General features: G+C 42.8%; 1 protein-coding gene across 5 annotated transcripts in view; it reads right to left on the bottom strand.

The window, feature by feature from the left end:
- Positions 1-2,101: 2,101 nt before the first annotated feature.
- Positions 2,102-17,536, bottom strand: part of EBF1 (EBF transcription factor 1) — a 447,546-nt gene continuing 432,111 nt past the window's right edge. For all 5 annotated transcript variants that reach the window (XM_049874229.1, XM_049874228.1, XM_049874227.1 and 2 more), the window contains exons 15-16: positions 13,674-13,868; positions 2,102-3,241 (exon numbers count right to left, since the gene is read on the bottom strand). In XM_049874229.1, the coding sequence (XP_049730186.1) occupies positions 3,210-3,241; positions 13,674-13,868 (227 nt within the window). In that variant the 3' untranslated portion in view covers positions 2,102-3,209. The remainder of the gene's footprint in view (positions 3,242-13,673; positions 13,869-17,536) is intronic.

Here is a 17,536-nt window from a genome sequence, read left to right on the forward strand (position 1 = left end):
GAGAAATGAATACGCAACTAGGAGCTGCCATCACAGACAGGAAGTAACTTTAATTAAATATTGTGAAAGTTGAAAAGTTTTTACAGCTTGAATTTTTGCAAAAAAAAAAATTATAACAATCTCTACAGTAGTTAGGTTCTCTAACAATTGAACTGTACAGTGTGTGTCTATTCAAAAAGTTTTGATAAGAAGGTGAAAGGTTAGTAGGTTAGAGATGACTTTGTTGAGCTGCATTCTAGTACAATGTGAGGCCAGGGCACGTTAGCAATCCAGTCATCCAGAAGCTTTGTTTTTTTTCCCCCAACACTGACATTTTAATTGAAGTTTCTATTTCATTTTCTTCTTAAAGCCATATTCTGTATTTAGGGGGACATCTTTTACCTTGTAAAAGAAGCTTTGCGTAGAAGAAAGAAGGGCAGAGAGCCAGAACATCTTTTTATCTAATCCATATAAATAGAAGCAACGAAACACAAATTATACACATTTTAAAGGCTCTTTGGGTTTTCAGGAAAAGTTCTAACCACTGCACATGGCTGACAGATGGGTGACGTCTGTTGTCAGGGTCTGAGCCAGACACCTCACCGGCTGACTGACTGTTCCTTCACAAACAGTTAAGGGGCTCACCAGACAAAATATGGCTTTAACTTATACACATCTTCAAGCCAGCGCTTACCACACGAATTCAGACAACCTTTCTGAGTACCGAGAAGCAAAGCGTCCATGTTGCTTACATTTTCCAGTTTTTTTTTTATTATTATTATCAATCATCATTATTATTATCTCTGACCATGAAAAATCAGCTTTCCTCCCTTCCCGTCCCTCCCTCCACTCCCCTCCCCCACCCGCCCCAACCCATAAAAATCGCACTCTGACAGTCTAGTGAAAACCATTGCAAAATCCATATGGGGGCATGCACAGTTGCAGCATTGTTGTAAATGATTTCTTGCTCTACTAGAAAAAGTTACATTGTCTTAAGGTAACAAAACAGTTCTTTTGTGCTTTTCGATTTGTTTTTTTTTTTTTCTTTTTTTTCTTTTTCTTTTTTCTTAGAATGTTAGTGATGACTGACAGTTAGGGTGCACAGTTACAATGTACAAGTGAAATGAATATGATTTGCATTGTTAAGGCATCCAATCTGCTGGTTTATATTTACGTGAAAGACAGAGGAAATATACAAGCCGACTTAAGAAAGAAAGTATGTTCATTGATTTCTATGAAGTTTCTCCCCCGAATTAAATGCAGAAAATGCGTCACTCCAAAGGGAGAGATTCCATGCATATTAATAGAGTAAAACAGCATTAGGTTTTTTTTTTTTTTGTAAGCTTCCAAAGCAAAGGATACATTTTTTTAATCTACAGAACTAAATGCTACAAGAATAATATGCTACTATTTTTTTTTCTTTTTTGCCATATATTGGAAAAAAACTTCTTAACTTACAAATAATACAAAAATAGACAATGGCTTTTGGGTGGAAATAAAAAAAATGAAGCATGGTTGAAAACAACACTAAAAATAACTATAAATGAAAATGTTTAAAAATCACATGGAAACAGCTAATCTAACTGTAGGTGACCAAACAAATACGCACTTTTCACTTAGCAAACATACACAATAAAATAAATTGGGGGTGGGAGGGGGAGGAAGAAGGGAAAAAGCAATGTACAAATTCCGAAGATAAATACATTATTTATATGGATATTTTACAAAATCCCCTTTAAAACAAAAAGCCTTTTCATTAACGTTGCAAGTATGTGCAAGCTAAAGGTAGTGAGCTTTTTTTTCTTTTTTGCAAAATATGCAGTAAAATCTTTTTGTGATATTGAAAAACTGTCTTAAGACATTAAAATGTATAAATAGAACAACAACTTTGGCAAAAAATCACACAAAAAAAATCTACAGTATTTATAACTACATACAAAAACACAACAGCAAAGGAAAAAAATACCGGGTAAATGCATCCTCCGAGCTTTGCTGCATCTTAGCTATTAATTTTTATTTTTAAGAACACTTCCCAGATAATGACAGCAAAAATTCCCATAAGACGAAAACTAAGTTTTGGAGATCTCAACCTTCTTTTCTATTCCCCCCCACCCCACCCCGTTTCCTTTTACTGTGAATTCCAAAGCAGTAAGCCTGTTGTTTTAATCTCTTATGTTACAAATGGTTAAGGGTCGACTGGTACAGGCGCTCTCTTAAATGGGAAATCTGAAATGGGGGCCATGCTGCTTTTGGAGTATTGGCATGAAGTGTGAGTAAACTTTGAACTTGGAAATGGTGGGGTGTAAGTGAGATTTTGGCTTGATAACTGGAGGGCATATTATGGAACGCTGTGCCTGGACCCTGTTCCATTAAGTCTCAAAGGAGATCCACACGCGAGCTGTGTGCCACTAAGTTCTCAAGAGGCCATGGGCTTCAGAAGAGGTTAACATAAGTAAAAGAGAGTGATATCGCTTTAAATATGCAGTTTTAACAATCTGTCTAGAGGCACTGGATTTTTGAGTGGAAGGGGAAAATGTGATCACTTGCGTCGCATTTTAACTTTCCAGGCTGCACTTATTTACACAGTTACTTAAGACAACAATACAAAAGAGATAAATAAGCTTGCACTGCTAAGGGGTGGCATGTTAAGTTAGATACTGAAAATGCACTGGCTGAGCTAACTACCATTTGATATGCTTTAAGGCGCAAAAGCCGACCCTTAGTTTTCTAAAAAATCTAACTGGCATTCCTATTCTGTCCCATACAAGCTTTTTTTTTTTTTTTTTTTCTTTTTCTCCTTTTGTTACTTTTTTGTAAATATCTCACTTCATTCTCCTTTACACAGCTTTAAAAACATCATAAATTAAAACATGGAGTCTTATTTATAGTGTCCCTCGTATAGAGCATTACGTTTATAAAAGACCAATGATTGCAGAGTGAAGCTTTAAAAAAAAAAGAAAAGAAAAAGTGGATTTGCTTTTAACAACACAGAATAAATATAGCTCCCCAATACTTGGGAGGTACAACTTTAAACAACACCCTCCACTTGCAGATCCCTTCCAATTTCAGTATTTGCAAGGTCGGTGATTTTGTTTGTTTAAAAATCTGCAGTTATTGTGATTCCTCTTAAAAAGGCCTGAGTTAAAAGTTCCACTCTGGGACTTGTATCAGATTACTCTCTGTAGCAGAATCCAACCTCTTCATTAATAAAATTCTTCAAGGCAATTCTTTCACATGGGAGGAACAATCATGCCAGATATCGCTGTTGAAAGAAGACAAAAGTCAATGGTTTTACATCCAAACTTCTCACTGGAGGGAAAAAAAAAAAAAAAACACCCACACACCACTATGTTAGCTGAATATTAACCAAAAATGGGTTCTCATCTGCTCTGGGGTAAGGTTCCGTTATAAAATATACATGTACTTAATTAAAAATTATAATATATAAGCATGTGTATGTATCTTTAACAGAATATCCTAAATATCCCTCCAAATCTGATGTCAGTTTTAAAACATAACTGGAAAGCTGCAGATTTGAATACCACTGGGAAAGCTGTAGCCCCAAACCTTACAAAAAATTGTGAGCATTTTCTCTTGATCACTCTTTTTTACTCTCCCCTTGACTTCCAAAACATAAAATAAAAACCAGTCCATCCCCAGTGCCAGCAATATACGTCAAAAAACCTGGCTCCCTCTGGGCTCTGTGTTAATACGAAGACTGAGCAACTGAGAGCAGTGGTTTTAGTGCCTTCATTGCAACCCTGGGGGCTGAAAGAAGGAAACACATCTATAGCAGGCATTGTACACTGGGAATATAAAGATGGGAGAAAGCCTGGAGGGGAAGAGAAAGCAAGGTTGCATGAAACTACAGACAGTCTTCCACACTGCTTCAACTCACTGTTTCTAGAATGCTCCGAGCCATGTTCCTAGGAAACTACAGCATAGGATAGTTGGGGTGAGATCCTGGGAAAAGGGACAACAATTTGAGCTAACCAAAAAATTTTCAAAATGTTCGCAGTTAGGAGGCCACACAGAATGGTATAAGAGAGCTTGGAACCAGACAGGCCAGCATTCCACCTCTGGCTTTGCTGTTTACCTACCGACTAAGTCCCCTCCCCTGAACTAGTTATGAGTCTCTCTTGAACTCGTCCTCTCTTGGCTAGAAAATGGAGTTAATCATAGCACTTAGAGTTGTTGGAAATGTAAATGAAATAACATATGTAAAGTGCCTAGCCTGGGGTTCAGCTCCTATTAAGCTCCCAATATAAGTTACCAATACCAGTACCAGTTGCCATCAAGTCCACTCCCCCTCAGCAACCCCATGTGTGTCAGAGTAGAACTGTGCTCTCCAGGGTTTTCAATGGCTGCTTTTTGGAAAATAGGTCATCAGGTCTTTCTTGCAAGGCACCTCCAGTTGGACTGGAACCTCCAACCTTTCAGTTAGAAGACATTAACATTTATACCACCCAAGGACTCCCAATAGAAGTATAGAAGTTAGCTGCTATTATTTTTAACCTATCACCTCTGCCAGTAAACTAGCATGTAATCTCATGCTCATTGTTTAGCTTCTCTGGGCTGTATTTCCCCTTCCGTCAAATAGGCCTCATCTCACAGAGCCTACTGTACCTGGTATGGGTGTGAGGAATAAGGGAGTGTCTATGAGAAAATTGAAACAGTGTGGCAACTTCGAAATATGTCAAGATGAGAAAGATGCTTACATGAGAAGCAAGGGGCAGCCATCTTTGGCTCCCAGTGATGGCTTAGTGTACCATTGGGCTGAGAAAAAAATGTCCTGGCTTTCTTTTTAATGCCAATTCTGAACTTAATGTTCTTGTCAGCGATGATTGTGTCTAGGAAGTGGCCCACTTCGTTTCCCAGCTATCGTGTCTGGAAGAGTATTCTCCTTTTTTTTTTTTTTTTTTAATTACCAGAAAGCCTGCAGTAGACTCAGGGTGGCTAGGTGAGGCTCTGAGCCCTGTGGTCCCCACACCCTTCCTGCTTCCCCTCCCCCCACTTCTGACATTTTATATTCAATCAAAAAAAAAAAAAAAAAAACCCCAAGAAGTATTTTGCCAAACACTTTTTCCGTTAATTTTTAAACCCATCTGTATTCACAAGGAAATTCAATCCACATGTTTCTGATTCATTTACACGTAAATCATCCAAATGTTGTTTTGCAAGAGCCGTTTTGCAGCCCAAAGCTCCTGGAGTCTTTTTTGTAAGCCCTCATAAGCCTTTTTTCTTAGAAACAGGAAGTTGTCTCTTGCCAAATGCAGGCCAACTTAAACCCCCAAAGATTTGGGATCAGTTGGAAATGCAGTTCCCCCCCAAGATTCAAGTAGTCCTAGATATCACTGAAACTGCCAGCTTGGTATTTCCATTGTGAGCCTTAAGTTGAGAGTTCAAGGTGAGATGGCTCCAAAGACAAGCGAAGGGTCTTTGCAGCACGATGGCTCAGCATGGCTATGTCTCCCTAAGGGTCTACTCAACGAGGCTTGCGGGGGCGGGGGGTGCCTAGACACCCTTATTAAAGACAGGCCTTTCTGTGGGGATTCTGTGTGGCCAAGGAAACAAGGCTATTTCTGCCTTCTACCAAAATCTACACTGGGGTGTCAGGCATTAAAGGGCAGCTCCCTACAGTACAGTCGGACAGCTCAGGCAATGCCAACACGACACAAAGCAAAGAAGAAAGCTGACAAATTTCCTGCTAATTAGGTCGACAGACCAAGCCAAAATCTATCATTTAGGCCTGGAAAATATCCCATGTGGCTGGCCAAAAGACAAAAAGATCTAAACAGTGTTTAGGTACCTGAATAATATGCGAGATTAATTAGATACATGTTACACCTCTATTTAAAGCTGCAATAAAAGTTATAAAGCAAAGTTAGTTGACGTGCTAGTCTGTAGCTAACAGCGTTTCTTTATCCAGAATATGGGGACTGCAAATTCCAGAGCTCAGGCAGAGGACATTGGGGAGCCAAGTGTCCTGAGTGGGGATTGAGGGGACCCTAAGAGCATGTCTTTTACTGCCAGCTCCCACAAATGCTTCGATTCAGGGATATTAGCTCACAGCCACTGGCTCTTCTGAATTTTTTCAAGAAAGTTTGGAGGTGTGGTTTTTGGGTTTTTTTTGCAACCATCACCACTACTCACTTTCAAAACTTTTTTGTCATCTCAAATGGTAACTCCGTGCACATCAGGCATTAATTTTCCATTTCCTTGTCCCCTAGCCCATGGTAACCACTGATCCACCTGCTGCCTATTCTAGATACTTCTTGTAAGTCATATCATACAATATTGGTCTTTGTAACTGATTTCACTCAGCATAATGTTTTCAAGGTTCATCCATGTTGTAGCATGTACCATGAGAGATGTGGATAGTTTTTTAAAGATGAAATAGCCCAGTTGGCCCATGTTAGCAACTAGCTGAAATTAAAAAAAACAACTGAAGAGTACCTAGGGGTGGATTTGGCCTGCCCACATTTTCCCATCTCACCTTCACTGGTCTCCAGCTTCCTGGAGAGGCTGATGAAAGACATGGAACCTCTCTCCAGGAAAAGGCCTATCTGTACTTATAGCCTGAAGTTTGTATATAAAACCAGGGAAGGGGGTGTCACAGCTCCCTAAATAAAGCTCATCCATGACTTTCTAACCTCCAGATGCAGAACTCTGATGACTCAATTCTGGGAAAAGGTCACTGTTTGTGGCCTCTGAGCTTAGGTCCTTCAAAAGAGGCCTTTTTATAAAGGAATCTCACTGCATGAATACAGAGATGGTCCCCGGTTTTAGGAGCTGTTTTTCTCATATCTGTGCTGCAATCCTGAAGATTAATTAAGTGGGTGAGAGGGATGGGTGTCTGAGACTTGGAATGTTCCAGAAATGCCGCTGGCCTGCTGACTTGCCCAAGTCGGACCCGTGAAGATTCCCATGAGGACAGCACATTCTCAGGGTGCATGTGGGCCAAGACATCACAAGACAGCGGCGCTCTGCCACTTTCCCCAGCAGCTAGCCCATCACGTTCTCTGACAGCAGCTCAGAGAACTATTGGTTTGAAGGACGATGCATTTTTAATTAGGGTTGCAACATTTTGATAAGAACAAAGCCAAGATGGAAAGTTTTGCAGAAAAGAAACCTTCCTACAGTTTTATCCAGATGAAAATGCAGCTGCGTTTTCTGAAGAGTGTTTTCCAAAAGAGTGTGAGGGTGGAATGTGGTCTTCCCCACACATCACCATACGTGTCAGAATTATGAGCTAATGGGGAATAGGGGGAAAAGAGTTTGCACAAACTGAACATCTGCAAGAGGCAAACACAATTCCAAGGAATTTGCTACCGACTACAGGAATGGGGCGGGGCCGGCCAGCTTGGGCTTCAACAAGGCGGGGAAAGAAAAAATGAGTATGTGGGTGAAGTTTTTATGAAATGACTCTGGCTTTTTCATTTTTAATTTTTCATAGGAGAGACTGCCCAGAACATGGTTAGGGTTTAGAATGACTACATTGGCGGGGTGGTGGCTAAGGGGTTCTGATGGCACGGTGACAGCCTTCTTGGGTTGCCTCTCTCTTGATTAATGAAGTCCTCTGAGGCCTGAAATGGCACAGAATCCATGCCCTGGGAGCTTATGAGAAGGGAGAGGACATTTTCAAGTTCAATGGCTGAGTGTCGCTGCTGACTCAAGTCTTTGGTCGACAAAAACCAACACACTCCCAGAGTCTGAGATCAGAATTTATCAATGACTTCATCTAGGTAGGAGCCCTGGTGGCTGGTGGCACAGGGGTTAAGAGCTCGGCTGCTAACTAAAAGGTCAGTAGTTCAAATCCACTGGGGCAATTCTACTCTGTACTATAGGATCGCTTGAGTCGGAATCGACTTGACAGCAACGGGTTTGGTTTGTTTTGGTTTTCCTCTAGATAAAACTGAAAGAAGCTTTCTTCTTTGTATTTTTCTCTCTAAACCCTAAATGCAGCCGCATTTTCCGGTGTTTTTCATGAGACGCTAATTGGTCTTACAGTGAAGACAAAAGTCCTGTGGCCAAGTACGGATAAACAGCTACACAGAATTGTCTTTCTTGTTTAACTGCAGATATCTCAGAGCCGTTTACAAACTATGTGCATTGTTTTTCTTCAGGACAGAGATTCAGTAAGCAATATTTTCTAAATTTATTTGACGACAACATTTTTTTTTTTTAATAGAACATCTTGTGGGGCTCTGGAAGTGCTGAGACAAGAGCTGCTTTGTCCTAAAAAAATGTCTCAGACATATGGTAAGTTGCCAAAGGTCTTATCTACCTGGGAGAGAAAGTCAGTTAGACTCTGTAGAAACCGAAATCTGAAATATACGTAAAGGAATGGAGCTGAGGGCTTCCATAGAAAGACCTCATTTTCCAACCTTATCACTGCTCCCTGGCTCCTGTGCTCCAGGATACTGAGTTACTGGTAACCAGGACATTGGTTGCTGCACATTATTTGGGATTTTTCTGCTTCTGCTCCTTGGTTCAGGTTGTCTTTGGTCCTTTTGCTTAGAACGTCCTTCTCCCCCACCTCTCCACTCTCGAATGCTATTCACCTTCGTACAAGGTCCAGTTCGAAGGCTACCTTGTCCATGAGGCTGTTCTGAATTCGCCCTAATCTTTCCCTCCAACAACAACTGGGTGTCCAGCCTCTCACAGACAGGTTTGCCTTGTTTAATTTGGGGTCATGTCTCCCCCAGCCCAGAGAAAGTTTTTAGGGTCAGGATCATACCTCCCATGAACCTAACTCAGTGGCTGGAATAGGTTATTAGTATCAGCAGCTGTTGAGTCAGCCCTTGACTCATGGTGACCCCATGCACAATGGGCTCAGACCATTGTCACCCATAGAGTTTTCATTGGCTGATATTCTCAAGTAGATTGCCAGGCCTTTCTTCCGAGTCTTTCTTAGTTTGGAAGCTCCACTGAAACCTGTTTAGCATCATAGCAACATGCAAGCCTCCACTGACAGGTGGTGGCTCTGCTGAGGTACATAGGCTGGGAATGGAACCCAGGTCTCCCACATGGAAGGTAAGAATTCTACCACTGAAACACTACTGCCTCAGCTTTAATATAGAACAGCAACATAGCATAGAGGTTTACAGGATAGGCTCAGTTTGCCTGGGTTTTAACCCCAGGCTCCCCAATTTGCTAGCTGTATAACTCTGGACAAGCCATCTTAGCTCCTTCTAAGTCCCAGTTCCCACAGTAAACAGCCTACATCAAAGAGTGGTTGGGAGGAATGAATGAGATAAGGCAGAAGCCAGGCTGGTAACAAGCCCTCACATGTTAGTTGCTGTGACCTCATGAGAGATTACCGTGTGGATTTGCTGATGGGGTAGACATGCATGCAGTAACTGCATGGGGCTGAGGGGGATGCTGGGGAAATGATCTCTAAGGAGCTGGCTTCAAAAAATAAATAGAATGATGTTCCCTTAGCAGAGTGCTAGTTTGAGGTAAATAAGCCTTTCAAACACTTAAACAGCTAAATGTGTTACCTATAATCTTGCTTACATGGTCAATTTGTTTAACAGACTTCTTTCTTCATCACTTGCCCTGTCTTAATGATGACAATTCTGAATCAGGAGGGTCCAAATGAACTTGGACTTACTGTACCATTGGAAAGGATAGGGAGGAATAAAATACTTTAGAGATCCTTACCCCCATGCTATACCCACCTGTGTGTTTCCTTATGCTAGAAGCACAGTTTAGAAAGTTAAAGGTGATGTGATTCCTTCATTACAGCTCTAGGAGCTCACTGTCAGAATGCCACTTTTCTCAGGGGAAACTCCAAGGTTCCAAGCAAAAGCCCCCTGAAAAAATGGTGTTGGCCACCTAGGACTGATGTTCCTCACCTGCTGAGGATTGTGTGCAGTTCTCAGTGTGTGTGTGCCTTGCCTGGGGAGGTGTGGTGGTTGGAGGTGAAGTGGGAAGAATGAAGTAAATAAAGATACCAAAAACCGAACTATTGCCATCGAGTCAATTCCAACTCAAGGCAACCCCATGTGTGTCAGAGTAGAACTATGCTCCATAGGGTTTCCAATGGCTGATTTTTCAGAAGTTGATGACCAGGGCTTTCTTCCAAGGCCCCTCTGGATGGACTTGAACCTCCAACCTTTTTGGTAGCAGTCAATCACTTTAACCATTTGTACCACCCAGGGATTCCTTAAAATAAGATGAACAAAAAACCCAAACCCATTGCCATTGAGTCAATTCCAACTCAGAGTGACCCTATAGGACAGAGTAGAACTGCCCCATAGAGTTTCCAAGGAGTGGCTGGTGGATTCAAACTGCCAGCCTTATGGTTAACAGCCATAGCACTTAACCACTTTGCCACCAGGGTTCCCTAAAGTAAAATAGTGTCAGTTAAATTTGACTCTAATTTCTCTGCTCATACCTCCACCACTGCTACCCCCTAAAAGTAGGAATGGTTATCATATGAGAGTGTTGAAATAACAGCAGCCACCTCCTCCCCTGCCCTGAATTCCAGAGTCAGGGCATGGGGTAAGGGAAAGTCCAGAAAGAATTTCCTGGACACTTGTTCAATCAGAAGGTAAGGGCTATGTCTTCCACAATTAAGAAATCCAGCTCAAAGTGTGTCCCTGAGTTAGGCTTCAGCCCCTCCAACTCCCCACGCCATGTAGCTAGCTGTTAGCAATGTACTGGAGGGGCAGAGGCTCAGTCGTTAATCAGGAGAAGGGGGAAGATCTCTGTACTTTTAGAATCTGTAAAGAGTTGCATCACAGAAAACCTACAGGTCACAAATGCACAGACTTTGTATGTGTTCCTGCCTTAAAGCTGTTTCATTGTTACTTTAAACACACACATATCCCTACACAACAAAATGTTCCAGAAATCCAGAAGGCTCTAAAATCTGGGCCCACGCCCTCTACTTCCTAGATCCACATGGCATGAAGAGATTCTAGGCCCCCCTGAAGGGCTGCCCACATAAGTTGATGTTGGCTAGGATAGAGCTAAAAAAACCCAAACCAAACGCATTGCCATTGAGTCAATTCTGACTCAAAGCGACTCTATAGGACAGCGTAGAACTGCCCCACAGGGTTTCCAAGGAGTGGCTGGTAGATTTGCCCTGCTGACCTTTTGGTTAGCAGAGGGGCTCTTAACTACTGTACCACCAGGATAGAGCTACTGACCTTTAAATAGCAGTGGGTCTTCTCAGGTACCAAAAAACCCCGTTATATTTTGTTTTTGACCTCAAATCTATGTTTAAAAAGGGTTATGACTAGCAGCTCAAGAATGGTAGAATTCAGTATGTAGTAAGATGTATACATAAGTTTTTGTGTTAGAGGCTGCCTTGATTTGTAAACTTTCACTTAAAGTACAATAAAATTTTTAAAAAAAGAATGGTGGATTTCTGCTTTTCATATGTGTTATCATTATTTAAACTGCTTATGTGTTATATTTGCTTAAGCATTATATCCCTAGTTTGCTGGCCGTAAGGAGCCCCGGTGGTTAAGTGCTCAGCTGCTAATTGAAAGGTTGGCGGTCCGAGCCCACCCGTGGCTCTGCAGGAGAAAGATGAGTCAGTCTGCTTCCATAAAGATTTACAACCTTGGAAATCCTGTGGGGCAGTTCTGCTCTGTCCTGTGGGGTCATCATGAGTCGGAATCAACCTGAGAGCAGTGGGTTTGGTTTTGGGTTTTTTGTTTTTTGTTTTCTCACTGCAGAAGTATTTTAGGGTGGCATGCATTATTTTTAGCTGAAAAAGAGTCAGGCTTGCATGAACAGGTGGCTTTCTTGGTGGGGGGGGGGTGCATTTATATTGCCTGATAATGTTGAGACTGCAGAACACTGCAGTCAGGTCATTTTCCTCTTCCTTTTAGGAAGATAGATTTGCCAATGTGTGTCAGTGAGGACCCTGGACAAGAAGCCATGTGGGGCACTGGCATTTGACTGCGCTGGGCAGACCTGCTGGCAGTTTTCTGAGGAAATTTTTAAAAAGCCTTTTGAGAAGCAAGAGGATGCAGCAATTAGGAGCCACACCGTGGAGTCACACTGAATTCAATTTTGGCCCCACCATTCACTGAATGTGTGATCTTGGTCAAACTGAGCCTCAATTTCTCCACCTATATAATGGGAATAGGACTGACCTCCAAGGATTGCCAGAAGAATCAAATTAGATCATCAAAACAAAGGATTGAGCAGAGAGTATGTGTGTATATAAATGTGAATATCCATGTCCTTACACACAAGAGGCAGGGCTGAGAATGCCTGTCCTCCTGGCCCCCTCCCTGACCTCCATGGTGCTCATCAATGGAGACTGGTGTGTCTGCTACTGAAGGAAGTAGTATAGGGCAGGGGCTAAGGCCCCAGAGCCTGTTGGGCTTACAGTCATCTCCACCATTTACCTGCTATGTCTATGAGCAGCTACTGACTGACTCTAAGCTTGAGTCCTACCAACAGAACCATGGAGATCATTGTAATTCTTATACTTCATCAGGAAGTCATGAGGATTAAATAAAATAAATCATGCCCAGTGCTTAGCACTGTGCCTGACCCCATTCAGCGATCAACAAATAAAACCAAAATCCAAACCCATTGCCATCAAGTCGATTCCAACTCATAGTGACCCTATTGGACAGAGCAGAACTGCCCCACTATGTTGCCAGGGTTTCTGATCAACAAATGGTAGCTGATTACCTCATTGATCTTATTGCCCCACCAGCTTCCTTGGGAACCCTGGATTTGTCCTTTTCACAACCTCTGAGTAATAACATGCTTAAGAGATGGAAAGAGGACGTGAATTTTTGAGGCTGAGTTTGAGGCCAGCTTCTGCCACATACCAGCTGTTGGAAGTCAAGCAATTTTGTAACCTCTCTAACCTTTAGTTTTCCCGTGCATAAAATAAGGGCTCTGAATACCCACCACACCATCCTGCTATGCGGAATGAACAAGGGCTGTGCAGGTAAATGCCACACCATGGTGCCAAGCACATAAGAAAAACATTCAAAATCGTAGGCCCATTTTTAAAAGGTTTTTTTTTTTTCCTCATTAATAAAGAGGTCACCTCCATTCCTTTTGATTTACCATAATGGGGAAGAGATGGAACATTTTAATATGAACCAGAATACTCTAGCAGAATTTTGGGGTTTCTGGTTTCTAGCAGTGAAGCTCCTGCCTTTGGTCTCTGATGCTTTAATCTCAGGGCTCAGATGGACCATGGGCCTCTCACCCCCTCCCCGCCCCATGCACGTTCACTGGGACGCAGGCAACAGGAAGGGAAGGATTAGTGACCTACTTCAGGAGAAGGCCAGTCCCGGGAGAGACCCTGCAGTGGAGAACTTGCTAGAGTCCACAAAAGACTGGTCTGATAATGGCGACAACAGGGAATGAGAGAGGAGAAAAGAGAAACGGTGGCATTAGTAAGTGGAAATAGTATTCTCAACCAACTCACAAGCCTGTGTTTGAGGGCAGATGCCTCTCCCGTGAGCGGAACTGCTGGAGCTGGAAAGAGGACTGGTCAGGCAACTCTCGCACAGGAAGGAGGCACAGGGCTAGGGGCCAGGGTGCGAGAGAGCGAACACAAAGGAGCAGAAGAGATGATGGCAGACAGAAGCAGGCAGACCCATGCAGCTCTGCTCTGGCCACAGTGTTGCAGTTGCTCCAGATCCTGGGAGGGAGTGGTCAGGGCACTGGATCCAGATTGGTGAGTGGGGCCTGGGGCTTACCTTGCAGGCTGTTCCCATTGGTGCTGGTGCAGGTGGGAGGAGGGGATGTCTGGGGTCTGACGACTGGCGCAAAAGCACTCTTCTGTTTCACAGCGGATACCATGTTGGCTGGTGAAAAGGAGAAGATGCCGGAGGAGCTGCTGCAGTTAGAGGGGAGGCTTGTGGAGGAGGCCATGGTGGGGCTGGATGGCACAACTGAAAGGGGCAATGGGAAAGGACAAGTCAGCTCAGAGCCTCTCCTGGCATTCAGAGATGGGCAGTTCAGCTCCCACCCTGACCCAGCCACCTAGCTCAGGACCCCTTTCTGATGTGAGCCTGCCCTGAGCTCTCAGGAGAGTGTCTGCTTTCATCATCTGGTACCAGTATGTGCTACATCTTACTGCCGGTGATCTTTTAGGTGTTTATAGTGGGCCTACTGTGTGCCTTTCAGTTAGTAGCCAAGTATGTTAACCATTTGCCCCACTTTTTAGAGGTACCTCAGAAAAAAGGCCTGGTGATCTACTTCCAAAAAATCAGCCATTGAAAGCCCTATAGGGCACAGTTCTACTCTGATACACATGGAGTCACCATGAGTTGGAATCTACTTGGGAGCAACTGGTTTACTATGTGCTGGGCGTGTTAGGCACTGGGGACACCCCAGGCCAGGAAACAGAAGTATGAAAGGGTCTTACAAAGGACAGAGCAGGAAAAATAGTGGCAAAGGTGAACGAGGCCAACTGGGTGGAGGCAGGGAAGGGAAGTGGTGCTGGTGGTCAGAAAAAGCTTCTTCAGAGGAGGACTTGGGAAGCATTCTAGGTAGGGCCTAAACTAAGGTACTACTAGCAAAGGGATGAGGATAGAAGAGACAGAAAGAGGCCAGCTTGAGAGGGTGAGCTCACTGATGGAAGGAGACAGAAGAAGGATGAGTTGAAGGACTCCAACTTAAGGTACCAGTAGATGTGTGTATGTGTGTGTGCGCACGCACGCATCCTGATTCTCTGTATTACGCTATGAGATCCTTCAGGATATGACCGTGCTATACGGCTCCACAATGGAGATAAAGGTTGGTAGGAAGCTAGGTGGATACACTGCCACTTGAAGCATTTTTGGAAAATGGAGGCCTGTAATCCAAGCTCCAAATTCTTTCTGTCCCCCATGGAACCTTACACAAATATTTATGAATTAGTAAGTGGTAGGACAGGAGCCTTTTTCAAATACTCACAGTCTAGTGTAAGCAGCGATGTGGATAATCAATGACGGGAGAACACTGGCAATGCAGAAAGAGAGAAGCTAGCTGCATGGGGACGTGACGGAGTTTGGTAGGTGCACGGTCTCTTAACCAACCACAATACTCCTTCGTCTTTGAGTTAACCAGTTGCCATTGAGTTGACTGGGACTCGTGGCAAATCCATGTGTGTCAGAGTAGATATGTGCTCCACAGGGTTTTCAATGGCTGATTTTTTGGAAGCAGCCTGCCAGGTGTTTCTTCTGAGGCACCTCTGGGTGGACCGAGGCTCTAGCCTTTCAGTTAGCAGTCGAGCACGTTTACCATTTGTACCACCTAAGGACTCCTTTAACTTTGAGTACTGGCTAATAATCTCTTGTTTATTTTAGGAGGCAATGCTTTTGCATGCACTAAGCCCTCTAAACTGGAGATTTAAGCCCTCTAAACTGGAGATTTAAGCCCTCTAAACTGGAGATTAGTGTTTTCACACACTCGCCTTTTAATTTCTATATCTCCTACAGAATAGTATGCATAGTGTTCGATGATTTTTAGCCACTTAATTAAAATTCTAGGCACTTCCTTCTGCTTTATTATTTTTCACTTTATTTAATAAATATTCCAAAAAAAAAAAAAAACCAAACCCATTGCTGTCAAGTCGGGTCTGACTCATAGCGACCCCACAGGACAGAGTAGAGCTGCCCCACAGAGTTTCCAAGGAGCGCCTGGTGGATTTGAACTGCTGACCTTTTGGCTAGCAGCCATACCACTTAACCACTACACCACCAGGGTTTCAACATTACATGCTGCTTTATCATTTACAAGCATCTTCCTACCTGTTTCATTCTATATCATTGGCACGACTACCTAGAGTCAGGATCTATTACACCCTTTTTACACCTGAGAAAACTGAGCAAGCTGAGCTGCAGAAAATGGTTTCATGACTTGCTCAAGACCCACAGCAATGATGTGGTGAAGCTAGGATTCAAACCCCAATTCAGTGCTCATTCCACTACGCCACCCTGCAAAGGAAAGGGATCTCCAGGGAAAAGGCCCCCTTCCCATGAGCCCACCAGAGCCCAAAGCCCTGTTTGGGTGGCCTTATCCTTGGCCTACTGGCTTTGGAAAGTTACGGAAGTGAGAATCGAATGGGCCATATGCAGCAATTGCCGTAAGGGGGGAAATGGCCCCTTGTACTCAGCCCCCAGCACTACATAATCCAAAAGCACCGAATGTTTTATGGAGCAGAACCCAGAGCCGCCATTCTCAGAGTTTTCACAAACATTCTCTAAACTGTACTTTTTCTTTTTAATGAGGCCAGCATTTTTATACATCTCTTAGGATTTGTAAATGCAAAAATACCCTCAATAATAACACCCATTTAAATTGCAAAACTCATGTACCGGAGGTTTGATTTTTAAATATTCGTAGACTTGAAATCCTGCTGGTTCGCTGAGGAAAGCAATTAATCTCGTTGGCAAATGCGATCATTATGTGTATTTAGAGGTGGGGAGCTTGGGGGGGGGTGGTTAACAGAGGAAGGGGTGAAATATAGTCAAGCAGCTCCATTTGTTATAACATTATTAGTTATCAGCCACCACACCAGAAAGCGTGTTCACCGGTGGAATGTCTTCTTTTATTTTTTATTCTGTTTGGAATTTTTCAACATGAGCGGTTTATGAATAATTAAATATTACAGAGGCAAAAATTCAAATCAGCTGAGCTTTGTGTTTATTGTTTTATTTGCATTTATGCAGATAAAACCGTCCCATCTGAGAGCCTATTTGAGAATTTAATACTATATTTGTGAGCACTGAGGAAATCAATTAATGGAAATGAAATGTTGGAAGTTTCACAGTCTGACAGATGCAGTCTCAGGCTGAAGTCACTTGGTGTCTGCCCAGGCTTGGGAAAGCAGAGCAAACCAAGCCCCTGAATTGAATTGTTACCATATAGCAATTAGTTTATTGATTTAATTAAGAATGGCACCTTTTAATTTTCAGGTCATGATGGAAACATTTTCTGATTGAGTGGATTGGAAAACGCTGAAGTGACAGATCTATGAGGAGCAATTCTTGGATGAATCATAATCTAATGTGAAACTGACCCCAGATGTTGACTTTCGGGCAGACAGTGCATGTAGGTTACTTGGCGGGAGGGGATTTTAAATGTTCAACAAGCTTCTGATTCCAAACAAATAAAGCAGGAATATAGAATCTAGTGCACACTAAGTAGAAGGATTCACCCCGGTAGGCAAGGCCTCTGCATATTCTTTAGGAATAATTTCTCCTAAAAGCTAATAATCCTTTTTTCTCTTTCAAAGGATTAGCACATTCCGCATATCCTCCATGAGAGACTACATAATTATTAGTATTTTTATCCAAGGCTCTTGTATAAATATCATGAACATTCTTTCACTTACCAGCATGTCTTTTATCATAACTTCTACAAATGGCTAAGAGTTTGGCCAGATTTTACACATCAGAACAGTCATCCATGCTGTCCAAAACTAACTAGGTTATCTGCGAAAACTTCCTCAGAGGGAGATCAAGAGATTTCGTAGGCAGGGGCCCATGACATTTCATATATAAAGCTGCCAATTCATTACGGTTGTTCAGATGCCACTTAAACACTGCATCAAAAAACCCTTTAAGCTAAACTC

Source organism: Elephas maximus, chromosome 2, assembly GCF_024166365.1.
Source record: "Elephas maximus indicus isolate mEleMax1 chromosome 2, mEleMax1 primary haplotype, whole genome shotgun sequence".
Lineage (NCBI taxonomy): Eukaryota > Metazoa > Chordata > Mammalia > Proboscidea > Elephantidae > Elephas > Elephas maximus.